Source organism: Heterodontus francisci, unplaced genomic scaffold, assembly GCF_036365525.1.
Source record: "Heterodontus francisci isolate sHetFra1 unplaced genomic scaffold, sHetFra1.hap1 HAP1_SCAFFOLD_236, whole genome shotgun sequence".
NCBI classification, from domain to species: Eukaryota; Metazoa; Chordata; class Chondrichthyes; order Heterodontiformes; family Heterodontidae; genus Heterodontus; species Heterodontus francisci.
This window is the reverse complement of record NW_027141158.1, coordinates 2,168,892-2,196,450: the sequence shown is the minus strand read 5'-3', so window position 1 is coordinate 2,196,450 and position 27,559 is coordinate 2,168,892. Positions and strand designations below refer to the sequence as shown.

The following is a 27,559-nucleotide window of genomic DNA, read 5'->3' as shown; positions in this document are numbered from 1 at the left end:
TTAAGTGAATTTAACAACTGGAGTAAAGAGATATTTCAGGACAGTCTTCAACTGCTCTCTAAACTGAGTCTGGGTAATGGCGCAAATTGCAGTATTTGTGCAGCAACTCAGGAGCTGCAGCATGAAGCCCACTTCCTTCAGATAAGCATGCAAATAAACAGATCGATCGCCTAAGTCATAGAATCGGCCCCAAATCGAATATACCATTAACACTGCCCATAGCAGGATGAAATTGGCCGAGATCACTAACAGTAAAATGATGGACTTTCTTCGGCTCTCCATTTCTGGGTCTCTGCGACTATCCCCATTGCTGTGAGCCCGAAATCTCTTGCGTCCTCTGCTGCTCAGTAAAATGTATCTGACTGTGAGAGCATTGAGAAGCAGAATCACCACAAAGGGAAGAATCGGAGTTAGAATTTGATGGAGAAACTCGACTGTTGCCCAGACCACAGAATACCGAACATTGGCTGTTGCAGAACAAAACCAGGGCTCGTTCCACAGCCAATACTGACCAGTTAACATAAAATACCAGGTGATGTTCTTTAAACAGCTCAGCATCGTCACTGTTACCAGAACCACAGCCGCCGTTTTCTCGCTGCAGTATTTACTTTTCAGCTTCTGGTAACAAATGGCCACAAATCGATCAAAGGTGAAAGTGACGGTGAACCAGACAGAACAGTCTGTGGCTGCGTAAAGCAGGACAGCGTGGATATTACACACGGGAATGGACTGCAGGAACTGAAACTGTTCCTTATAAACAATAGGAATGTGCCTCAATATCAGGTCCAGGATAATGACCAGTAGATCTGCCGCTGACATGGCCACCAGGTAGCGAGTGACACATTTGGAGAGACCGCACTTTCCCCGAGACAGAATCCCAATCGTCAGCAAGTTAACTGTGAAGAACGGATACAAACAGAAAAAAATATACATTAGGTTAGGAGCAAAGTTGCCAGTTTGATTGAGGACGTATTGAGATTTACAAATGTGTTCCTGTATCCAGTGATGTGCGGAAATGGTTGGATCTGAAAGAACAAACAGACCGGTTTGTGAAGTCAGGAGAGATTAAACGACAAAAGGATGATATTGAAATTGTTAAACTCAATGTTGATCATATTCCTTCCCTTTCCTCCTTTCCCTGCCTGGTTTAAAATCTGTTCAATTTCGGAGCACTTCCATATCTGACGATGAGTCACCAACCTGAAACATTAACTCTCTTTCTCTCTTCACAGATGCTGCGGACTTGCTGAATAATTTCATCATTTTCTGTTTCTTTCTTTCAGTTTGCAACATCTGCAACACTTTTCTCTTGCAAAGAAAGTTAAATGTTGGATTGACTGAGAGAGTCCCTCACCTGTTACAGGAACTCAATTATTTCAAAGCAAAATTTGGAAATGCATCCACTGAAAAAATAATGGAAAGAATAACCTCAGTCACTAAGTTAACTGTTAGCAAGTGGAACTATCAGGAAATGATACATCAGGTTGGGAGTAAAACCTACAGTTTAAAGCAGTTTGGGGTGACATTTGTACATTTGTTAACACATTCAATTTGTAACTAATTATGGTGGTGTTGACAGGGATTTCTGCTGGAGCCAGGGAGTTGAATTTAGTAGAAACAGCGGGGGTCTGGATGGCGGGCTGAAAATATAAAGGGTTCCCTGTCTTGACAAATTGCAGCCGACACCCGGCGCAAATCAGTGGCGCTCGGGAAATTACCTGACCGGTATCGTGGTCCACGTCCCTTTAAAGATAATGATCCAGCCTTCAAAAACTGCTGAACAATCAGGGGGCCAGCAGCTGAGTATCGGCAAAACGACTGGGAGCCGTGGAATTATGAGTACCAGACCAGGCCTGGGTGTGGGACTATTGCTTGAGCTCCCAACACCAGGTAACTGTAACAAGGACACAAGGGCCAGTAAGCTAGTGAAGGACATAGCCGCTCATATATCAGGCCTGGGACCTTGACGTTCGCTGCACTCCTGATCCCAGGTAAGTATGGAAAGGGCAGGAGGACCAGTCAGCTAGCGGGGGACACTACCAGTAATAAACCAGGCCTGGGACCAGGACCATTACTGGAGACCATGCACCCAAGCTAAGAGTTTTGATGTCATCGGGGCCGGTCAAGGAGCTGGGCCCGTGCCAGAACTACTCCTATTCTGGGACATGGACCATCGCTGCAATTTATGCGAGAAGCTTTGCTAGAGCCCCACACCTCAGGTGAGTGTGGCGGGGGAGTTGCGGCCCATGAGTGACCGGATCCAAATGCTTCTGAGGCACCAGGCTTGGAAGCAGTCTCATTGCAGGAGCCCTGGATCTCCCGTAAATGTGTCGAGGACATCGGGGCCAGTCATGAAGCAGGGGGCCTTGTTGGTCCTGGGTCAAAGATCAACATTGGAGACCCAGACCACAGGTCATTGTGGTGGGGTCGCCAGTTTCTGTCAAGCAATGGGGCTACTGCATGTATCACATCAGGCCTGGCACAAGGACCATTACTGCAGATTGGACACAAGTTAAGTGTAGCGGGTTGTGGCCAGGCTCAGTCAGAGTCCAGGTGCTACTGCTGGAATTGCACCAGGCCTGGGAGCAGTACCTTAACTGGAGGTCGGACCCCAGATACGTTGTCAGTATAGCTGGGATCGTTCCGGGACTGCGGCCACTGCCAGTATTCCCGTTGAGCAGGACCATTGCTGCAGACCATTGCTAGGCAATGTAACTGTGGCAAGTAAGGAAGTGGGGGCCACGGCCAGAACTACAGCAGGCCTGGGACCAGACCCATCATTGGAGAATTGTACCCCTGGGTTGTGTGGCGGGTTAGTCACGCCCAGTCAGTGAGCAGGGGCCATTTCCAGCCAGCGCCAGGCCTGGCAGCATGAGGATCGCTCGAACACCGTACCCCAGGTAAGGGTGCCTTCATATGCCTCCAACTACTCATCTATGTCGGGCACATCACCCAAAGACAGTGAAAAACAATTACGGACAGGTTCTGCCCTCTCTGCTGCAGGACAAGGAGGCCTATAATCACAGGGCACAGTAGTGAACTGCTGGGAGCCAGATATACCTTCATCCCCTGGGCCTGAGGGAGGAGATGGTACACAAAATCATGAAAGCGGCTGCGACAGAGCCCGTGGCATCCAGCATCAACGAGAGCATACTGGCTGACTTTATGTTCCTGCCTTATGACCCTTCTTAACTCCCACCTTCCCCTTATACTATTGTCTGAGATTCTGTACAATCTGTAAATGGTGGGCCCATGGACCTCCTGCTTTCCATCCCGCCCACAATCCATCAGCCCAACCCTCCCCTTCTGCTTCTATACTTTCCAATTATAACCCAAAACAGCCAGCTTCCCAGTCACAGCAGCTCGAGTAGACAGAGAGAGAAAGAGAGAGCAGCACAGCATTGATGGTGAAGCCCCATCACTTGGTCTGAAAGTCACAGCCACAAGATCAAGTGCTTACACTGCGTGTACCTTACAGCATGGTATAGAATCGGAATCTGCACGTGATGAGTCACCGAGAAGAAGTGAGCTGCAGCCAGGCCAGGGGGAGAGGACAGTTCATGTTTCAACTCACCAGGGCGAGGTCCCAAACGAGTTTTCATACACAGGACTCAGATGTGAGCATTGTTGGAGCAGCATACAAGAGAACGCTGATGGACATGTCCACTGAGATACTTTGTCCATTGATAGGTCTGTCAGACAGTCTGTTGTCACTGGCAAGGAACATGGAAGCATCCGGCTGCAACATGCACAGGACATTGCACAAAGCTTGAAGCCCATTCTTTCCCTCAGTAAGTAGTCACTCACTCATGACAGCACTAGCCGAGCCAGCCGTCCTACAGTGCCTGGTGGCCATTGTCTCTGCTTCCACTGCAGCACAGACAGCAGACACCCAACGTATCAGTGCTGCAGTGGAAGCTCAGACGGAGGCCGTGAGATCCCTACTTGCTGCCATGCAAGATCATACTGCTGCCATCATGGCTGTGGATCTCAGTGCTCAAAGGGGTTTGCAGGCTCTCACAGCAGTCCAGCAATCTGTGATTCAGTAAATTGCTAGGATTGCTGAGTTCTCGCCCCGTGGGACTGGCAGTGTCTCCGTGGAGCACGGACCTGTTGTCCTCCCTCAGGATGACAGTATTTGTTCCCTCTTAACTGCCACTCCACCAATGTCCTTACTGTTAGACATCAGTCAGCCCAGGCTGCCGCTGCTCATGTCGAGGTGGTGTAGTCCGAATACTAGCCCTCAAGACCGAGAACTGCTCGAGGACGTCCTGCAAGGCATCTGCACTCTGTCCTAGTTAAAGTCAGCAGCCTTCCACCAGTCAAGCTACAGCCACTGGGGAAGTACTGTGTTGGAGCACTAGGCAAGTCGAGGGAACCCACATAAGAGGCACGAAGGGTATACATTAAGGTGAATGGTTCAATTTTGTTTGCATAATTGGATGCATTGTTGGATAAGAATGTTAATGAAAAGGTATTTGTTGGTGTTTTTGTATTGCAGGATGGTAACCAAGGGGACGCTGTGATGGGGCATCTCAGATCGGTGTAATGCTGGAGAATGGGGGATCCATGCTGGTAAAGGGAAGTTGTCCTGTGACATCATACATTTTAGCAGACACTTGCCGACAGCCTGTCCGGGTCGAAGGCATCTAGGAAATATCCTCCCTGCCTCCTCCTCCTCCCCTTGAGGTGGCCTCTGGATTCCTCATGGCAATGCCTATGTCCTCATGATGTTGATGATATGACGGGTGATGCAGAACTCCATGGACCTGGACACCTGCATCAGTGTGTAATGGAGGGCTTTCCCTGAGAAGTTCAGAGATCGGAAACATTGCTTCATCACATCGATGGTCTGTTCCACGATATTCCTGGTGACTCCATTACTCACGTTATACACGGGTTATTTTCATGTGGTTGGTTGGTGGCGGTAATGGTGGTGGTTGCTTCTTGGGGGAGAATCATAAGCCATGTAAAGAGGGAGTAGCCATTGTCTCTGAGGAGTGACATTCATGTTCGCCGTAGACTCCTGAAGATGGTGGGACCGTGACTTCTTCAGAATGAAGGCATGGTGGCTGCTACCAGGATAGTGGACATTCACCAACATAATGTACTGGCATGCTCGGACATGACTGTACATTAATGGAGTAAGAGTCCTTTCAGTTCCTGTACCTCTCCCTGTTAACAAGAGGTCCCCGCAGAACCACCAACGTCATCAGGAATCGGGCTATCCTGACAAAGCCACGTGACCTCTCATCCTGCTTCTCCCCACTGAGGGAAACAATGATCACACAGATGGCCACCCTCACCTCCTAGAATTATCAATGGACAACACACAGGCCTCGCAACTACTGGTCAGTTAGTTTAACATGAGCGGTGAGTTAGGTTTTAGAAACAATAATCAGTGGAAAAATCAACACACGCTTGAAGAGGTTTGGGTTAATTAAGGATTGCTGGCATGGATTTACAAAAGGAAGGCCATGCTTCACAAATCTAATTAAATTTTCTGTGGTGTAACAGAGAAGGTTGATGAAGGGAATGTGATGGATGTTCCCTATATTGGTGTAAATAATTTGTTTAATAAAGCACCACATAAATGGTCAGTTCCCAAAATTGAGTCTCATGGAATGGGAAGGTCAGTGTCTAATTAGATACAAACATGAATTATGTAGAGAAAACAGTGTGTCATAGCAATTGGCTGTTTTTCAGACTGGAGGATTTTAGGCAGTGTGTGTTCCTCAAGGATCAGTGCTACGGCCACTGTTTTATTTTGCTCTGTCTAAATGACTTGAATCTTGGAATACAAAGTAAGATTTCAAAACCTGTCCCTGATACCAAACCTGGAGCTGTGGCAAGCAGTGAACATGTTGTGAACCACCTGCAACAGGACATAGATTGGTGAGCAGAATGGGAAGACATCTGACAGATGGAAGTGTGAGTCAAGTGTGAGATGATGCATTTTGACAGAATGGATAGGAAAGCGCTATGGACTTAATAGTACAGTTATAAACAGTGTGCAGGAACAGAGAGACCTGTGGGTGCATGTGTAGCGATCTTTAAATGTGGAAGGGCATATCGAAAGAGTGGTTAATGAAACACATAAAAACTTGGATTACGTAAATAGTAGTGTTGAGTACAAAAACAGTGAAATTATGATGAACGTTTAAAAATCACTAGTTAGGTCTCAGCTGGAGTATTGAGTCAAATTCTGGTCACCACACTTCAGAAAGAATGAGAAGGTCTTCGCAATAGTGCAGAGGAGATTGAGTAGAATGTCTCCAATGATGGAGGATTTTGGCTACAATGATCGGGTACAACATTCTGCCAGGCCTAGACGATTTAAACAAGGAAAGTATGTTCCTATCAAGTGATGAAAGAAGGACTCGGGGACACAGACTGAAGGTTTTGGGCAAGAGATGCAGGGGGAATATGAGAAGGGCCATTTTTTGTTTAATGCAGTGGGTGTTTGTGATCTGGAATTCACTGCCCACAAGTGTGGTGGAAGCAGAGTCACTCAAAGATTTCAAAAGAAAGTTGATGGGCTCTTGAAGGACATTGATTTACTACGTGCTTCGAGCGGGGGACTGGGACTGATTATATTGTTCCATGGAGAGCCATCATGCACCTGATGGGATGAATAGCCTTCTTCCGTGCCGTAATGTACTCTATTACTCTATCACTCTCTGTGACTCTATGTTGAATATGTCTTCTGTTCCTGCCTGGAAAGATCCAGATCCTTCGAAGTTCAATGAAACTGCGACCTTAACGGCCAATGACAGCTCCGTGCTGACAATGGTGTGAGGTTCCAGGTCGTGTTGCAGGCGGTGACACAGATCTGTGACCACCTCCATATTGAAACAGGGTCCTCTCACACACTGCTCTTGGGTTAGATGTAGATAGGAGAAGTGCTCCTGGAAAACACGGGGTGGATAGGGCAGAGCCCCTCCTCCTCCCTTTTTACAGAGCTTCACCTCCCTGCAGCCTCTGCTCCATTTGGTGGTTATGTTACAGACTGAGAGATACTGAACTACAGTCCCCATAGCTCTCCCAGATTTGGGTCATCAATTCTCTGTCCTACCTGAATATCTGAAGCAGCTCACAGCACAACCTCCAGAAATCATCCACAGCACCTCCACTAACCTTACAATAGCAAAAATAAGTCAAAGGCTCCTCACCTGTAAATTGGATGCCTGGTCCTTTTAAATAACACTAGAGGGGGATCCTCGTGCTGCTGAGTGTATGTTCAGCCGAGAGTGACTAACAGAGGCGAGCAGTGGATATGCACAGACCAAGCTTCAGAGACGCTTATCATAGCTACTGGAAGCAATTTGACGTGTTATTCCACAACTCCGCATGCTACTAGTGCACACAATGCTCAGCCGCGCTAGAGGCGGCTGGCAGCTCAGCTCGCACCCTTTTCCGGATCCTGGCGTCCATAGTGTAAGTAACAGTGGTGCTGTGGAACGGAAAATCACGGCCAGGGAGAGATACTGAGGGAAGGAAATTCACTTTAAATGTGGAAATGGAAATGAACCTGAAGGCAAAAGATTTGCTGGAAAATGATAACTGGACAAATGCACTGGAGGGGTGAAGCCATTGAGAAATTCAAACACAAGAATGAGAATATTGAAATTAAGATACTGCCAGACAGGGAGCGAATCTAGATCGGTGATCATAGGGGTAATGGGAGATTGGGATTTAGTGTGAATTAGGATACTGGCAGCTGAGCTCTGGATGGGCTGTGGTTTATGGAGGTTTGTAACTGGGAGGGATCTCAGGATAGAATTGGAATAGGCAAGTGTGGATTTAACAAAGGCACGGATGAGGGGTTATGCAGCAGGTGGGCTGAGGCAGAGGTGGAGATGGGTGACATTACCGAGGTGGTAGTGGGCAGGATTGGTGATGTAGAGAATATAGAGTTGAACTCAGCTCAGGTTTAAATAGATCACTGAGGTTGTAAACAGCCTGGTTCAGCCGCAGACATTGGTCAGAGTGGGGTATGTGTTTCACAGTTAGGAGATGGATGTTGTGATCGAGACCAATTCCACTGGCTTGTCTCTTCCTAAACATTACATTGCAGAACAGTATTTCAGTGAAACAGTGTTTACAGATCCCCTAGCTGGAAATAGAGACTGACCATGGACGCAAACAGCAATAAACATGAGGGAGCTAATTACAAGAACTATAATACAACAGGCAATGGTTTAGAGAGCTAATAACTAGAGGTAGAGATTCACCTGGAATAACAGCAGCAGCAAGGAGGGCAGAGTAAATTACAGGAGCAGTAATGTAGATAATTATGGTTTGTAGAGTTAATAGCGTTTCGAGAGATTTACCAGGGGCAACGATGGCAAGGATGGACTAGTAAATGTACTGAATAATTTCAATTACTTATAGCATCCGCAATTCTAATGGTATTCAATCATAATACGAAGAAAGATAATGAAGGTCCGAGGAGAAGATTCTGATCCATTGTTGTAGCATTCCACTCTATTCTTCTGATTTTCTGATCTATCCGCTCTCTCTCTCTCTCACACACACACACACATCCCATAAACATAAAAACAAATAAAGCTTAGAAATGGTATTCCAGATGTTTTCATAAGGATCGTTATCCAGTCAAGGATATAACCCTGGACACAAGTCTTTGTGTCAACATTCCTGGGAATGAGAATGTAAAGCCTCAAGTCTGCATACTTGAACAATTGTTGTTTATAAATTGTCATCTTTTTTGATGGGTTACTCTATGGTTCGAACATGAGAATTACAATAAATAATGAGACTGCAGTCAAAACTCAAATTAAACAACAATGACTCAGTAGGAATAGTACCAGTTAACAATTATATAAAATACCCCTTCGCAATGCACCTGTTCGCAATATACTCATTTGTCACAAACATGTTACAAGGAGTCAGACATACAGTCATGATCATCCAGTGAGCAATTACCTCCCCGTCAATCGTTCTGTAGCTGACCAAGCTCCTCGACCTCATCACTGAGTCATTATTTGCAATGACTTTGATACTTTTAATACCAAGGTTCGCTGGATGTTGGAAGTGATCAGTATGACAGACATCAGAGACCAGGGCATTCCATCCATCTGATACAGGATAGAAATCCATTCTCACCTAACACAGGTCAGACAGCAGAGACATGGCCATTCCATCCATCCGATTAGTGATAGAAAGTCATTCCCACTTGTCAAAGGTCACAGCAGATACCAAGCCATTCCATCTATCCAATCCGGGTTGAAAACCATTCTCACCTGTCTATGGCCAGACAGCAGTGACCAGACCATTCCATGCAGCCAATCCTGGATAGAAAACGATTCCCACTGTCACAGCGCAGAAAGCAGCAACCAGGCCATGTCATCCATTCGATCCAGGATATAAACCACTCTCACATGTCACAGGTCAAACAGCGGAGGCCAGGCCTTTCCGTCCATCCAATCTGGGTCCAAATAGCCATTTGTACCTTTCACAGGTTAGACAGCAGAGACCAGGCCATTCCATCCATCAAATCTCGGATAGAGAAACATTTTCTCCTGTCACAGATCAGGCAGTATAGATCAGGTCATTCCATTCATCCGCTCCAGAATAGAAAAACATCCTCACCTGTCACAGGTCAGCCAGCAGGGACCAGATCATTCCACCCATCAAATCTGGATGGAATACCATTCTCACCTGTCAAAGGTCAGATAGCAGAGACCAGGCCATTCCATCCATACGATCCAGGATAGAAAACCATTCTCACCTGTCATACGTCAGAAAGCAGATACTCAGCCATTCCATCCGTCTGATCCGGGATAGAAAACCATTCTCACCTGTCACAGCTCGGATGTCTACACTGCCTATTCTGAATGTGTGTTGTATTTGTACTGTGTCTCCTCATTTGGGGCGGCACAGTGGCGCAGTGGTTAGCACCACAGCCTGACAGCTCCAGGGACCCGGGTTCGATTCCTGGTACTGTCTGTGTGGAGTTTGCAAGTTCTCCCTGTGTCTGCGTGGGTTTTCTCCGCGTACTCCGGTTTCCTGCCAAAAGGTTGATAGGTAAATTGGCCATTATAAATTGTCACTACTATAGGTAGGTGGTCGGGAAATATTGGGACAGGTGGGGATGTTTGGTAGGAATATGGGATTAGTGTAGGATTAGTATAAATGGGTGGTTGATGTTCGGCACAGACTCGGTGGGCCGAAGGGCCTGTTTCAGTGCTGTATCTCTAATCTAAAAAAAATAAACTGTTTGTGACTCCTGACCCGCCTTTTAGTCATCTCTGACACTTGATCAGATCTTAAAGTGGTGGAGGAGAGGGATTACAGAGATTGGGATCATCGGCTTGCTTTTCCTGGTGTTTGAGAAATGACAAACTCAGTTGGATATGTGTGACCATCGTTGGAACAGCGCTGGAAACCTGAAGAGAGAGTTTACACTTGTTCAAACATGTGTGATCATTGCTGAGAAGGAACAGGAAATGTCGAGATAGACAGAGTTTACACACGGTCAAACACGTTTGTTATTGCTGTGAATGGATAGGAAATATCGAGACAGTGAGAGAGCTTACACTTGGGCAAACATGTCCGACCATCAGTGCGAATGCCACGGAAATGTCCAGACGAAGAGATGGAGTTTAGTCCTTGTGAAACACTTGTGATTATCACTTAGAGAAGGTACTTCTAAAGCCAGAAGTACAATGTTGTAAGTATATTCCAGGGAATAGTTGATCTGTTATTAGGTAGACAATTACATACTTGGTAGAATCTCCGAGGACGTCTAGAAATGCAATTTTAAGTAATGATGAAGACGGAGATAGGTTGGGCTACGGGACATACTTATGTGACTAACAGTTAAACAAAAAAAACTCAAAAGGTGGAAGGAACAGGTTGACAAGGTAAAAATAAAAAGGGAAGGCTGACAAGAGAATGTTTGCATCATGACCAATTGGTTACTCTGAAAGCAGGAGCCACATGACCGAATACATTACCTGCACAGAAAATTAGAACAAATACTGCCTTAAAACATTGAGTTACAGACAGAAAATACCAGACTAGGTGCGGAGTTGGAAGATGTGAGGAGGGGCTTTGAGGGAATTTGACCAATGTCCAGGCCCCGTCTCCACTGAAGCTGTACCATGCCCCGTATTTTGAGAAAATCCAACACCTTCACACACAATCAGTCCACAGTGGGGACTGGAGGCTGCTTTCTCAAAACACAACGCCAGATTTCCCAGTTCTTGTTGGGACAACATATTTGAGGAAAATCACAGCTTCAGCTCTGCCTCCTTACAAGGGCGGCAAGATAACTAGAAAATACTAGGGTGTGTGGACTCCCGAGTCTAAACTGCGGGCCAGACTAAGAACAAGACTTGCATAGATGGAGTCAGTGACTGGCCATCCATAGTCACTGACGCTGCTGGAGATGTCACCACAAAAAACACACATAGATCTTTTACCCCTGTTGCGGCCAGGTCTCTAAAGCAGGATTTGGGAATGGTGGATATGAGCTGCAGCTCCCTCGATTTCATACCGAGGCGGAATACTTTTAAATTCATTTACCCTGAATTAGAAGGGAACGACCTTAAACAGGTTCCCTGGAGTTAAAACAAGAGATGGATCAGATTATTCTGGTGGAGGACACGATAGAGGATATGGAAACTGACCTTTGGAAGGCACTGGGGGCAGGGAATATTGGCGTCCACCAGTTCCTGGCGAATACCAAGCAGGACCTTACCGAGAGCCCGAGTGCCTTCACAGAGAGCCTCCATGACATCCTAAGGCACAATAGAGAGGATGTGGGTAAACCAATTTATATTCTCCAGGTTTTAGCCCCCTCTTTCTGAATGCCCTCCAACCTTGAGTCCATTTAGCTCTGGTGTTTACATCACCAAAATCACACCTTGTGACCATCTGTGCATCCATTGCTGACCAGCTTGGGAGCAGATCCATGCCAACATTTCCCGTGCATTCATCAAATTTGAAACAGTGGCTATTCACGGACCACTACCCAATCAGAGATCAGTTAACTTCAGCCAAAACTTGAACCACAGCATGCTGTTTTAATTCTTACTGCCTCGGCCACTATGCTGCTGCTATACTTGCGTTGTTGATTGTGGTCGTAACAGTGATTTCAGCTCCCCCCAGGCTGGGGCATTGTGCCTGTGACTGCTGCAACAGGGACATTAGTCAGACTGACAGAAGGTGTGATTCTCGCCATCCTCCAGGCTAGATCACTTTGCCAGTGATTGCTGCAATAGGTGCATTGGTGAGACTGATAGTAACTGTGATTCCCCTGTCCTCCAGGCTGGGCCATTTTGCCTATGACTACTGCAATCGGGACATTGATGAGACTGACGAGAACTAGGGTTTTCCCTATCCTCCAGGTGGGCCCTTGTGCCTGTGACTGCTGCAATAAGTACATTGGCGATTCTGACCGTAACTGAATGCCGCTATCCTCCATGCTGGCCCACACTGCCTGTGCCTGCTGCAAAAGGGACATTGGTGAGCCTGACAGTAACTGCGATTCCCACTATCCTCCAGGCTGAGTCACTGTGCCTGTGAGTGCTGCAATGGGGACAAAGATGAGTCTGATAGCAACAGTGATTCCCGCTATGCCCTGAATCTGACGGGTCCTAACACTGTTGAGCAGTGGCTGGAGAGGATGCATGCAGCAATAGATTAGTAGACATGTAGATTAGTAACAGTGCTTGGTCAGTTCCTACACTGCATCAGAGGCCCGGCCAAATGGTACAAGAAAACCAGTGATAAAGGCACTTTCGCCACTAACCACCCCCCCCCCCCCGCCCCAATTTGGCTGGTTAGAAAACCGGATGGCAGCTGGTGACTGAATATTTACTACCACAAACTCAACTCAGTCAGCCTTGTGTGAACCTGGTTAATGGAGAGACACCCACCCTGCTCTCCAGGATGTCCAGCGGCAGGGCTGTCTTCCCCACCCTGGATATCTCTAACAGTTATTGGAATATCTTAGCAAAACTGGAGAAACAATTTAAATTCACATTCACCTCTGAGTACAGTGATACCTCTGGACATGTCTGCCACAAGTGGTTGCACAATAGCCCCACTATTTTCCACAAAAGAATCGCCGGGGCTCGTATGAGCTTTTCATAGCCTTCCTGCTTGTTGCAATATGCCAATGATCTCCTCTGCGTTACCACAGACCGCGTCCACACATTTGACCCTTTTACAGCAACTACTGCAGCTACTTTGGGAGCTGCACTGAAAGATCATCCACGTAAGGCCCAGCTTGTTTAAGATCGTGAAACCTTTCTAGGTGTCCAGAATGGATCATCCAGCATCAGCCCAGAGCAACATCAGGTCAAGACCATCCAGCATCCACCCCTGTCCTTCCCAAATACTGCCCTGTGGCCTATCCTCAAGTTCGTGGGTTATCAGCAGACCCTCATATAGTGTCTGCCCCTGCCCATCTCAAAGACTGCCTTCTGTTCTATTCTCAGGCTAGTGAGGTATCAGCGGACCCTCATTTCTCGATTTGCAAAGACTGCTGCCCCTCTTTATGAACTACATAATGGTGATAATGACCAGGTTTAACCCTTTTGGGCTACAGGGAGCACGGAAGAATTAACACAATTGAAGAAATCTGTCTCCCAGGCAACATGTCTCATCTCACCAAACACTGACAAGACTTTCCACATGGAGGTGGGGGATGCAGACACAAGCCTGGCTGCTCTCCTATGTAGAGAATACCAGTCGAAACGGATTCCATTGTCAATGACTTCAGAATGATGAAATGGGCTGGGCTGATTTACTCTGTTTGTGAAGGACATTTGTTCACCACATTCTGGGGCATCAACATTTCAGTTACATCACGGGGTTCAACAGGTGATACTGTACAGTCTATTGCAAACTTTCCTAGTATAGGAAGGCAGTGGGAGTTATATGTACCTGTCATAGAGTCACAGTCATTTCGGGACAGAATGAGACCATTCGGTCCACAGAGTCCATTCCAGCTCTTTATAGATAAATCCAGTCAGTCTCATTCCCCATCTCTGCCCCCATGTTTCTGCAAGGTTATTTCCCTCAAGTGTTCATACAATATCCTTTCGAAATCATTCATGATCTCTGCTTCCATCAGCCTTGCAGGCAAAGATTTCCAGACCATTACCACTCGCTGTGTAAAAAAGTTGTTCCCCACATCCCTCTGCATCTCTTGCCCACAACCTTAACTCTAGTCCTTGTACCATTAACTACTGGGAACATTTTTCTCCGTCTACCATATCCAAACATCTTGTCCACCTCTATCAAATCTCCCCTCAGTGTCTTTTGCTACAAATAGTCACTCACAGTGCAACACCAGTCACTGACATTCTGCCCTTTCTCTTACAAGACTAGGTGGCCCATAATAACAGGTAGGAGCACTGAACCGGCAGGGGACAGGCATACCTTCATCCCCTGAGCCTGTGGAGGAGATCGTTCTCTACAACATGGGATTGGCTGTGACAGAGCCCGAAGCATTCAGCATCTCTGAGAGTATTCAGAATGATGTTATGTTCTTGCCTTATGTCCCTTCTTAATTCCACTTCTCCCTCATCCTGCTGTCTGAAATTATGTACAAGCTACAGATGATGGGACCATGGACCTCCGGCCTTCCATCCCATCACCGCCCCTCAGCCCAGCCCTCCCCTTCTGATTTTATTCGTTCCAATGTTAACCCAAAACTGCCAGCTTCCCAGTCACTGCAGCTCCAGGAGACACAGAGCGAGAGAGAGAGCGGTAGCACAGGACTGATGGTGAAGCCCCATCACTTGGTCTGATACTTGCAGCCAGCAGCACAAATACTGACACTGTGTGTACCTCAGAGGCTGGTATAGAGTCGGAAGCTGCACGTGGTGAGTCACCGAGCGGCAAGCAGGCCAGTGGGAAAGGATAGTTCATGTGTCAGCTCACCAGAGAGCGAGGTCACAAAAGAATTACAATATACAGGACTCAGATGTGAACATTGCTGGAGCAGCATACAGAGGAATGCTGATGGACACGTACACTGAGAAATTTGTCCATTGACAGGCCTGTCAGACGGTCTGTTGTCACTGTCAAGGAACATGGAGGAGTCTGGCTCCAAATGGCACAGAACATTGCACAGAACTTGAAGCCCATTCTTTTCCCTGTGGAAGTGGTCCCTAACTCCATGACAGCACTAGCGGACCCAGCCATGCTACGGTATCTGGTGACCATTGTCTCTGTGTCCACTGCAGCACAGGCGGCAGACACCCGGCATCTCAGTGCTGCACTGGAAGATCAGACTGAGTTCATGAAATCCATGCTTGATGCCATGCAGAATCAAAATAAACCTTACTGCTGCCATCATGGCTGTGTATCTCAGTGCTCAAAGGCATTTGCAGTCTCTCACAGCAGACCAGCAATCTGTGATCAAGTAGATTACTAGGATTGCGGAGGTGTCACCTCGTGGGACTAGCAGTGGCTCCCTGGAACAGGAACCTGTTGTCCTCTCTCTCAGGATGACAGTATTGTGCTCCCTTCATTGCCATTCTAACAGTGCCCTTGCTGTTACCCAATAGCCAGCCCAAGCCTATGCTGCCCATGTTGAGGTGGCCAAGTACGAATCCGAGCCCTCAAGGCCCATCACTGCCCGAGGACGTCCTGCAAGGCTATCAGTGAAATTCAGCAGCCTTCCACCAACCATGTTGCAGCCACTGGGGAAACACTGTTTAGGAGCACTATGCAAGTTGAGGGAAACCACAAAACAGCGACTAACGGGATACACAAGGGTGAATAGTTCAGTTTTGTTTGTATAATTGGATGTGTTGTTGAATAAAGATGTTAATGGAAATGTTTTTCTTGGTGGTTTTATTGCAGGATGATGACCAAGGGGAGGCTATGATGGGGCGTCTCAGATGGGTGTAATGGTGGAGAATGAGGGATACATGATGGGAAAGGGAACTTGTCCGATGGGAACCAGAATCTTAGCAGTGTTTCTCCGCCAGCATGCATGGGTGGAAGGCATCCAAGAAATATCCTGCCTGCCTTCTCCTCCTCCTCTGGATATGGCTTCCCGATTCCTGGTGGCAATGTCTGTGCTGTCTTAATGATGATGATATGAAGGGTGCAGCATAACACCATGAACTTGGACACCTGCTCCAGTGTGTACTGAAGGGCGCCCCCCGAGCGTTTCAGACATTGAAAGCATTGCTTCGTCACATCAATGTTATGTTCCACGATGTTCCTCGTGGTATGTTTGATTGTCAGTGGGGCGTGGGTTTAGGTGTGCAGAATCATGAGCCATGTATTGAGAGGCATATCCATTGTCTGTGAGGAGTCACATTCTGGCTACCCTTGGAGTCATGAAGATTATGGTAACATCAGACTGAGTCAGAATGAAGGTGAACATTCACATAGAAACATAGAAAGCATAGGAACAGGAGTAGGCTATTCGGCCCTTCGAGTCTGCACCACCATTCAATACGATCATGGCTGATCAACCAATCTCAGTGCCCTGTTCCCGCTTTCTCCCCGCATCCCTTGATCCCTTTAGCTCTGAGAACCACATCTAACTCTTTCTTGAATATATTTAATGATTTGACCTCAACTGCTTTCTGTGGTAGAGAATTCCACAGGTTCACCACTCTCTGGGTGAAGATAACCCTACTCAACTCAGTCCTGATGACTTACCTCTTATACTTAGAGAGTGCCCCCTGGTCCTGGACTCCCCCAACATCCTTCCTGCATCTAGTCTGTCCAGTCCTTTTAGAATTTTGTCGGTTTCTATGAGATCCCCTCTCATTCTTCTAAACCCGAGCGAATACAAGCTTAATCAATCCAATCTCTCGTCATACGTCAGTCCTTCCACCCCAAGAATCAGCCTGGTGAACCTTCACTGCACTCCTTCCATAGCAAAAATATCCTTCCTCAGATAAGGTTCACCAACATGATGTGCACGACATGGAAAGACACCAACTGTACATTAATGGATTGAGTTTCTTTTTTCTGTTCCTTAACCTTTCTCCGTTGAAATGGGGGCACCGCAGAGCCACGTACATCATCAGGAATCCCGCTATCATAACAAAGCCACGGTACCTCTCATCCTGCTGAGGGAGCAGTCAGTATAATTCACCACACCCGTCATAGGTGGCCTCTGTCACTGAACGGACACATCAATAAACTGCTCATTGGGATATTGAGGCTCAGGAATAGGAGGGTCAGTAATAAATTGGATAACATTCGTCATAAGGGTAGAAAACACCAAGCTGCAGTAAATGGTCTTTTTCCCAACTGGAGGATGTGAGATGGTGGTTTTCCAAAAGGGTCAGTGTTGGGACCACTGCTTCTTGCCATATATAAATGCCTTGGATCTTGGAATACAGAGTAGGATCTCAAATATTTCTGATGCTACCAATCTTGGAGGAGTGGCAACAGTAAGGATGATACAAAGCGCCTGGAACACGACAAAGATAATCTAGCAGAATGGGCAGGCAAGTGGCAGATCACATTTAATACAGACAAGTGTGAGGTGATGCATCTTGGCAGAAGGAATCGGGAGAAGCAATATAGAGTTAATGACACAGTTCAAAAGCGTGTTCAGGAACTGAGGGACCTGAAGGTGCATGTGCATCCATCTTTGAAGGTAGCAGGACGTATTGAGAGAGTGGTCAGTAACGTATGTGGGATCTTGGGCTTCATGAAAGAGGGATTGAGTACAAAATCAGGGAAGTTATTCTGAACACTGATGAAGCTCAGGTTAGGCCCCAACTACGGTAATGCGTGCATTTCTGGTCACCAGAGTTTAGTAAGAATGTAAGGGTTCTTAAGAGTGTGCAGAGGAGATTTACCAGAATGACACCAGAGATAAGAATATTTGTTACAAAGTTTGGTGAGTAATACTGGGTTTGTTATCCCTAGAACAAAGGAGATTGAGGGGAGATTTGACAAAAATGTTCAATATTATGTCAGGCTTTGATAAGTTAGACAAGGAAAAATGTCTCTCTTAACTGATGGTATAAGGACTAAGGGATATAGATTGAGGATTTTGGGCAAGAGAGGCAAGGGGAATATGAGGAAGAACATTGGTTCATGCAGCATTTCTTAATGACCCGTATCATGAATGCATGGAAAACAACTGCAAATTTTATTTTTTTGCACTTGGGTATTATTGTCAGCTGCCATTATAAACAGATTTTTGAAAGTTATTTTACTGCTGTATTCAACTTGTTTAGACATGGAAGGAGCGGAATCCCTTCAACAAAAGGAGGTTCGACAGTTACTTGAAGGGGTCCGGTCACATGAAATGGAAGCCAGCCTTTTTAGCCTGTCTGGTTTTGAAACAGTTTTAATGGGAGTGACTAGCTTGTACAGGAAAGTGGCTGCCTGGAAGCTACCCCTGGGACCTGCCTGAAAGAATGAAATAAAAACCCACATTCTGCAAAACAGAAAGAAAATCTGTCTGTTCTCTGGCAGTTTATCTTCATCAGAAAGGGGTGAAATCAGAAACGAACTTTCCTCATTTTATCTACTAAAGTGCAAGAAGAGGAAATTGAAATAAAAGAGATTTCCTCTGACTGCTACTCCACTCGGAATTTCCAGTTGGTTCTGTTAGTTTTATGTTAGTGAAAAAACGGACTCTAGTTTCAACTGGAACCTTCCTCAGTTTGCAATTTAATCACTTTTCTACTTGGTAAATGTTTTTGCCCTTTCGATGTCTTTACTTTTCCTTGTATGTTTGTGAGCATTTATGGAAACGTTAATCCCCTCCCGAGTTTAACAGTATGTGTTAATAATTCCTACTTCTATTTTAAACTTTAACAGCAGTCTTTTTGTGCTCCTTTAAAAGTCAGGCTTCACAAACTGAGGGAGAGGCGAAAAGGGAAAAAATACGCCACAACCTGCTTACAGGCAGGTTGTTGAACATAGAGAGACATGGCTTCTCAAATCTAATTGCATCTGTGTAAGACCTGGAACTCGCTGCCCACCAGGATTGTGGAAGTGGAGGTAATCAACGATTTCAAAAGAAATTGGGTGGGCATTTGTTGAAATGGAATTGCAGGGCTCCGGGGATCGAGTGAGGAAATGGAACTGACTGCATAGCTCAGTGGACAGCCGGCATGGACCCGATGGTCCGAATGGACTCCTTGTGTGCTGTCAGTGACTCGAAGATTCTATGGTGTGTGTGTCACATGCTGCTGACTGGAAAGATCCAGATACATAGAATTTCAATGAAACTGTGAACTTAACGGCCACTGACAGTTCCATCCTCACCCTGGTGTGAAGCTCCAGGTCATGCGATAGCAGATGAAAACTGCTTTATTGAATCAGAGTCGCCTCATACATTGTTCCTCGGTTATGTGTAGGTAGGAAACGTGCACTTAGAAAACCCGGGGTCGGTAGGGCATAGATTCCACCTCCTGCCTCATTACAGATCTTCCTCTCAATGCAGTCTCTGCTTCAATTGTTGGTCATGTTACAGACCCAGAGACACTGTAACTATAGTCCCCATACCTCGTCCAGAATTGGGTCACCAAATTCTCCGTCCTCACTGAATGTTTGCACCAGGTCACAACACAAACTCAAGCACCTCCTCCAAGTTTACAATTGCAGAAGTAAGTAAAAAGCCCCTCACCTGTAATTTCAATGCCCGGTCCTTTTAAATAACACTAGAGGAGGTTCCTCGTGCTGCTGAATCTTTGTTCAGCTCAGAGTGACTAACACAGGCGGTCAGTGGACATGCGCAGACTAAGTTTCAAAGTTCCACATCCACTCTGCTGGAATGGCTAATTGATGTCACTTCAAACCCTTCCCCACACTTCTAGAACATGCTTGAAGAACCGGGTCTGGAGCCCTGTCCAGCACAGAGCACTTGAAGTGACCAGCAGCTCAGCTCAATCAATTTAATGGATTCAAGCATCCATGGCCTTGGGCCCGGTGATGCTGTGGAGCTGGAAATCATGGCCAAGATTAGATACAGTGAGAAATACCATACGGCCGTACCACTATATGAATTAGGAGCGCAAGTATGCCATTCTGCCCGCCGGGCCTTGTCCACCATCTAATAAGTTCATGGTTATTCTGTTCCTGACTCGAATTCCACACTGCCGTCTACCACGATAATCTTTGATTCTATTGCCTAACAAGAATCTATCGATCTCGACCTTAAAAATATTCAGTGATCCCGCTTCCATCACCTTCTGAGGTACAGAGTTCCAAATTCGCACAACACTGTGAGGGAAAAAACAAAACCTCCTCGCCTCTGACCTAATAGGGAAACCCCTAAATTTCAAACAGTACCTTTTCAAACTGTTACTTTTAAAGTGGAATTGCAGAAAAGACTTTCAGGCAAAAGATTTGCAGGGGTATGGAAATGCGCAGTGGAATGGGACTAATTGGAGGGGTGAGGCCATGGAGGCATTAAAACATAAGAATGAGAATATTAAAGTTGAGGTGCTGACAGACCGGCAGCCAATGTCGATCAGTGAGCACAGGGGTGAAGGGTGACAAGGATTTGGTGTGAGTCAGGATACAGGCAGCAGAGTTCTGGATGTGTTGTGGTTTATGGAGGTTTAAAACTGGGAGTGATCGCTGCATAGAATTGGAATTGTTAAGTGTGGATTTAACAAAGGCATAGATGAGGGTGTATGCAACAGATGGGCTGAGGCAGTGCTGGGACGAGTGATATTATAGAGGTGATAGTAGGCAGGTTTGGTGATTGAGAGAATATGGAGATTAACTCAGCTGAAATTTAAATAGAACGCAGAGATTGTAAAATGTCTGGTTCAGCCTCAGATATTGGCCAGTGAAGGGTTCATGGAGATTGGTTGGAATTTCTTATGGGGACTGATTACACCAGCTCAGCTCTTCTTAAAATTAAAATTGCAAGATGATTATTTCAGTGAAACACGTTTTACAAAATTCATTGCCGGAAGTAGAGACTTCCCAGGGACAGCAACAGCAGCAAAGTTGAGAGACTAAATTACAAGAACTCTAATATAAGGAAGTCAGCGTAAATGGCAAGAAAAGTAATGCAGTTAAACATGGTTTATAGAATTAATAGCTGAATAGCGAGACTTACCAGGGACACCAATAATAGCCAGGGTGGGATAGTAAATGTATTGAATAATCCTCAATGCGAGATAGATCCGAAAGTCCAATGAGTACCAATCGTAATTTGTAGAAAGAATGTCAAACTCCCAGATGAAACGCCTACCTATTGTTGTAACATTCCAACCTATTGTTCTCAGATTCTGACCCATTTTGGTAAACTTGCAATCTATGGTTCTCAGATTCTGATCCATTGTTGTAACATTCCAATCTACTGTTCTCAGATTCTGATCCATTGTTGCAACGTTGCAATCTATTGATCTCAGATTCTGATCGATCCCCTCCCTCTCTCTGGAACCTGCTGACCCCTATTAATGTCGGAGGTGATGCTGCCGCTGACACTATGTGATAACACATTGAAATGAGCACCTGTATTAATAGAAGAGGGGAGCCCTCCAGAGGCAGAATTGGGTTCCATGGAGATTGACATTAATTACAGTAGCTGAACAAACAGTTTCAGTTGATCACTTTCAATCCAACACTTTTTGTACGACAATAAACTCGATCATTTCCCGGTCTGGATGGGATGTATGAGGGTTGCTGAGGCAAGGAATGGTGCAAACAGCAGAAGCACTGGCGAGAATGTTTAAATTCTCTTTGGAGATGGGAGTGATAACAGAGGAGTGGAGTGATGTAAATGTTAAACTCTGATTACAAAATTGAGAGATGGGGTAAACAGGCTAGTCATTCTGACGTCAATCGTGAAGAAATTTTCGTAAATGTTAGAAATGTAACAGTCTTTAAGCAAGTGACATAGGGGACGAGAAAAGAAGAGCAAGAAGGAAGGACTGTGTTGGGACTTAGAGGAGAGAGATTAAATGGCAGACTGTTACATTCTAGAGTTTACCTGTTCTGATGAAGGGTCATGGACCTGAAACGTTAACTCTGTTTCTCTCTACATAGATGCTACCAGACCTGCTGGGTATTTCCAGCACTTTCTGTTCTCATTTCAGAGTTTCAGCATCCACAGTATTTTGGTTTCATTTTAGTATTTAATTCACTGCCAATTCTCTTCCAGGAATGCTTATTTTGAAGAAGTTCTGCTCTTTTCTTCCAGTGCTTAGGACCATCAGCAGCTGAAAGCACGGTCACCAATGGTAGAGTAGGAACATAGGAATTTGGGAACATAGCAGCAGGGGTAGTCCATTCAGCTCATCGAGCCTGCCCCACTATTCAATATGATCATGGCTATTCTTTCACTTCAACGCCATTTTCCCCTGCTCTATCCTCATATCCCATTATGCCTTTGGTATTTAGAAATCAGTCAATCTCTGCTTTAAACATACTCAATGACTGAGCTTCCACAGCCGTATGGGGTAGAGAATTCCAAAGATTCACAACCCTCTCATCAAAAAAATTTCTCCTTATCCTTGACCTTAGTGGCTTCCCCCATATTTTGAAAGTGTGTCCCCGGTTCCAGAATCCCCTAACCAGGAGAAACATCTTAGCTGTATCTACCCTGTCTCTCCCTTTAAGTATTTATTTTACGTTTCAATGAGATCACCTCTTATTCTTTGAAACTCCCGAGAATACAGACAAGGTTTACCCAATCTCTCCTCATAGGACAGTCCTGACATCCTGGGAGCAATTCTATTGAGCATTCCTTGCCCTCCCTCTATGGCAAAATTATCCTTTCTAAAGTATGGAAAGCAAAACTACACACAGTACTCCAAATGTAGCCTAACCAAGGTTCTATACAATTGCAGTAAGCCTTCACTACATCTGTACACAAATCCTCTTGCAACAAAAGGTAACACACCATTAGCCTTCCTAATTGTTTTCTGCACCTGCAGGTTAGCTTTCAGTGACTTATTGAGGAGGACACCCAGGTCCCTTGCTATATCAACACGTTCTAATCTCTTACCATTTAAGAAATACTCTGCACATCTGCCCCTCCTACCAAAGTGGATAACCTCATATTTTCCACATTATATTACATCTGCTATGTTCGTGTCCACTCACTAAAATCCCCTTGAAACGGCTTTGCATCTTCCTGACAACACACATTCCCACTTAATTTGGTGTCATCCGCAAAGTTGGAAATACTACATTTGGTCCCGACCTCCAAATCATTGATATATATTGTGGACAGCTGGGGCCGAAGCGCTCCCCCATGCGGTCTCACGCTGGTTACAGCCTGCGAATGCAATAATCACCCGTTTATTCCGACTCTCTGTTTTCTGATTATTAACCAATCCTTAATCCATGCCAGTATATTACCTCCTCTCCCATCTACTTTAATTTTGCTAACCATACTCCTGTTGGGGACTTTATCAAAAGACTTCTGAAAATCCAACTATACCACGTCCACTGACTCCCCTTTTTCAATTCTGTTTGTAACAGCCTCAAAAAACTCCAAAAGTTTCGTCAAACATGATTTCTCTTTCATAAATCCATGTTGACGATGCCCAATCCGGTCATTATTATCCAAGTGTCCATTTATTACATCCTTTCGAATAGATTCTAGCATTTTTCAAATGATTGATGTAACGCTGACATGTCTGCAATTCCCTGTTTTCTCTCTCCCTCCCTTCTAAACTAGTGGGGCGATATTTGCGACCTTCCAATCTGAGAAACCACTCCAGAATCTATCGAATTTTGGAAGGTGATCACCAATGCAACCACCATCGCCATAGCTACCTCTTTCAACACTCTGGGATGTAGAATATCAGGTCCTGGGGACTGATCAACATTCAGCCCCATTAATTTCTCCAATGCTTACTAATTTCTTACTAATACGAATTTCCTTCACTTCCTCACACCCCCTCATCCATTGGATCTCTGATTCTGGGAGATTTCTCGTACCTTCCTCAGTGAAGACAAACACTAAGTAAGCATTTAGCTTCACTGCCATTTCCCTATTCCTCATTATAAATTCTCCTGACTCTAACTGTAATGGACCCACATTGGTCTTAGTCAAAAGTTTCATTTTTACCTACCTATCGAAGCTTTTGCAGTCTGTTTTGCTCGCTAACATTCAGATTCTATTCTCGATTCCTTTGTCAGTTGCTTAATCTTCCCTTGCTGTATTCTAAAATCCTCCCAATCCACAGATTTACCACTTTTTCTGGCAACTTGATAGGTCTTTTCTTTTAATCTTGTACAATCCTTTTTACCTCCTTTGCTACCCAAAGTTGACTAACATCACTTTTGGGTTTTTTGTGCCTTGCAGGAATGTATAGTTGCTGTAAACTCCATAATATTTCGTTAAAAGCTATCCATTGCCGATGTTACTGCCATACCTTTCAATGTATTTTTTTCCAATCCACCTCAGCAAGGTTGCTCTTTGACCTTCATAATTGTAATTGCTCACATTAAGCATCATGCCTTCAAATTGAACTACCTCACATTGAAAAATAATGTAAAATTCCACCATATTATGGTCACTCATTCCTTACGTTTATTACGATTATTAATTAGCACTGTCTTTCATCACATTATTCTAGATCTATGATAGCCTATTCTGCAGTTGGTTCCTCAACATACTGCTCTAGAAAACCATGCCTAACATACTCCATAGCATTCGTTCTCAGTACTTTTACCCAGTCTATATGAAGATTGAAATCACCCATGATTACTGTATTACCCGGGCTACATCATTCTCTAAACTTCTGATTAATGCAACCGCCATCCCCCCCCCCACCCCACCCCACCTCCCCTAACCCGCCGCACACAGACTAACACGTCTGCTTGGTGGCATATAAACAACTTCTACCAATGTTTGCTGCCCCTTGCTGTTACTTAGTTCCACCCAAACAGATTTCGTTTTTCAGATCTGAGGCCTTCCCTAACCAATGCACTGATCTCATCCCTTATTAAAACTGCACTACTACCGCCGTTTCCTTTTTGCCAGTCCTTTGTAAATGTCGAATATGCTTGTATATTGAGTTCTCAGTCTTGGTCACCCTGTAGCCACGTTTCCATTATGATAGTTAGATCATACCCATTTACCTCTATTTGGGCCCTTAAATCATCTACCATGTAGTGAATTCAGCGTATATTCAGGTAGAGTGGCCTTAACCTTGCCCTGTTGACATTGTGCATTCTAGTTGATGCTCAACTTTGTTTCGCCTGCCTTCTAATGAAACTTGCTACTTTTCTACCTCCTGTTTCCAGCTTTACTACTTTCCAACTTGACCCTTTTTTTCAAATTCAAAATGAAACTGGATGGGCGCTTAAAGGAAGTGAACGTGCAGGGAAAAGGGGATTGAGCAGGGGAGTAGGACTGACTGAAGTGCTCCACAGATAGACAGCATGGTCTCTATGTGCCGAATATACTCCTTCCGTGTGGTAACTGACTCTATGACGCTGTCACTTTCTATGACTGTATGTTGGATATGTCTCCTGCTCCTGTCTGGAAAGATCCTGAGACATAGAAGTTCAAGGAAACTGTGACCTTAACTGCCACTGACAGCTCCGTCCTCAGCCTGTTGTGAGGCTCCAGGTTCTGTTGCAGGAGGGGAAACAGATCTGTGACAACCTCCTTATTGAATCAGTCACCTCACACACTGCTCCTGTGGTAGGTGTAGGCAGGAAAAGTACTCTTGAAAAAGCCTGGGAGGGTAGGGCAGAGCCCCCTTCTCCTCCCTCTTTACAGAGCTTCCTCTCCCTGCAGCCTCTGCTCCATTTGTTGGTCATGTTACAGACCCAGAGACACTGAAAGATTAAGATGCTGCTGGACGGAGAACCAATGCAGATCATTGAGCACAGGGGTGATGGGTGATTGGGATTTGGTGTGAGTTAGAATACAGGCAGCAGAGTTCTGGATGGGCTGTGGCTGTTTATGGAGATTTATAACTATGAGGGTGACCAAGATAGAATTGGAATAGTCGTCAGTGGATTTAACAAAGGAACAGGCGAGGGTTTATGCAGACGATGGACTGAGGCAGAGGTGGAGACGGATAATAGTACAGACGTTGTTCTATGCAGGCTTGGCGATGGAGATAATATGGAGATGAACTCAACTCTAGTTGAAATAGAACACCAAGGTTGTAAACAGTCTGGTTCAGCCGCAGATATTGGCCAGGGTGGGGTATGTGTTTCACAGATAGGGGATAGAGTTTGTGATGGAGGCAAATGACCCTGGCTTCAGTCCTGCAAAATTTACATTACAGAGCAGTATTTCTGTGAAACAGGCTTCACAGATCAGCTGGCTGGAAATCGAGATGGCAACAGTAGCAAAGATGAGAGAGTAAATGACAAGAACTGTAATACAGTTAGCAATGGTTTACAGAGCTAATGGCCGGAGGTAGAGATTAACCAGGAATAATAACAGCAGCAAGGAGAGCAGAGTAAATGGAATGAACAGTTATGTGGGTAAATATAGTTTATATAATTAATAGCTGTATAAAGTAACTTACCAGGGACACCAACAATAGCCAAGAGGGATAGTAAATGTATTGAATAATCTCAAGTGAATGTACGATCGTTCGTCTAATGGGTATAAATCATAATATGTAGAAAGAAGGTAAAGATCGGAGGAGAAACTCCTGTCTATTGTTGTAACATTCCAATCTATTGTTCTCAGATTATGATCCATTGTTGTCACATTACTATCTATTGTTCTTAGATCCTGCTCCATGTTGTAACATTCCAGTCTATTATTCTCTGATTCTGAACTATCCTCTCTCACTCTCTCTGATGCCGCTGATCCCTGTTAGTGCCAGAGGTGATGCTCCCGCTAACACTATGGGAAAATACATTGAAAGGAGTCTCTTATTAATGGAAGACAGAAAGGCTCCAGTGACACAATTAGGGTCCATGGAGACTGACATTAATTGCAGTCACTGAACAAATAGGTTCAGTCAACCCCTTTCAATCCAGCAATTGTTGTACCACAATAAACTAGACCATTTACCCAATCTGGATGGGATGGGTGAGGAATGCTGAGGGAGGGAATGCTGGGAATAGCATAGAACATAGAACATTGAACAATACAGCACAGTACAGGCCCTTCGGCCCTCTATGTTGTGCCGAACCTTTAACCTACTCTAAGATCAAACGAACTGCCGACCCTTCATTCTACTATCATCCATGTACCTATCTCAGAGTCACTTAAATGTCCCTAATGTATCTGCGTCTACTACCACCGCTGGCAGCGCATTCCACGCTCCCACCACTCTCTGTGTAAAGAGACATCTCCCCAAAACCTTCCTCCAATCACCTTAAAATTATGCCCCCTGTGATAGCCCTTTTCCCCCTTGGAAAAAGTCTCTGGCAATCCACTCCATCTGTGCCTCTCATCATTTTGTACCCCTCTATCAAGTCACCTCTCATCCTTCTTCGCAGATGCACTGCCCATCATCTTCCAATCCTCCTTGGATATGGGAGTGATGACAGAGGACTAGAGGGTTGTAAATGTTATACACTGTAACAGAGATGGAGTAAACCCTATATTTACTGACCAGTCAGTTTAATGTATCTGATTGGGAACTTTCTCGAGTTTACAACCCAGGACAAAAGTATTCGTTGCTTGAGAAAAACA

The 27,559-nt window shown here is 45.3% G+C and overlaps 1 protein-coding gene across 1 annotated transcript; it reads right to left on the bottom strand.

Moving 5' to 3' along the window:
- LOC137362342 (probable G-protein coupled receptor 139) lies at positions 1 to 26,656 on the bottom strand. The gene is made up of 3 exons (XM_068026753.1): positions 26,532 to 26,656; positions 21,047 to 21,144; positions 1 to 896 (listed from the first exon to the last, which is right to left on the bottom strand). The coding sequence occupies exons 1-3, from the start codon at positions 26,654 to 26,656 to the stop codon at positions 1 to 3; spliced, it is 1,119 nt and encodes a 372-aa protein (XP_067882854.1).
- Between the last annotated feature and the right edge of the window lie 903 nt (positions 26,657 to 27,559).

Bases quoted from the DNA above. Each gene is read 5' to 3' on its own strand.
- LOC137362342 (XM_068026753.1), bottom strand. From the start codon at position 26,656: ATGGAGCAGGATCTAAGAACAATAGATAGTAATGTGACAACAATGGAT. The intron at 21,145-26,531 runs ATATTATGATTT...CATTCTTTCTAC, and splicing joins GATCTTTACCTTCTTTCTAC to AAATTACGATTGGTACTCAT. The intron at 897-21,046 runs GTAAGTCTCGCT...CGTTCTTCACAG, and splicing joins GGCTATTATTGGTGTCCCTG to TTAACTTGCTGACGATTGGG.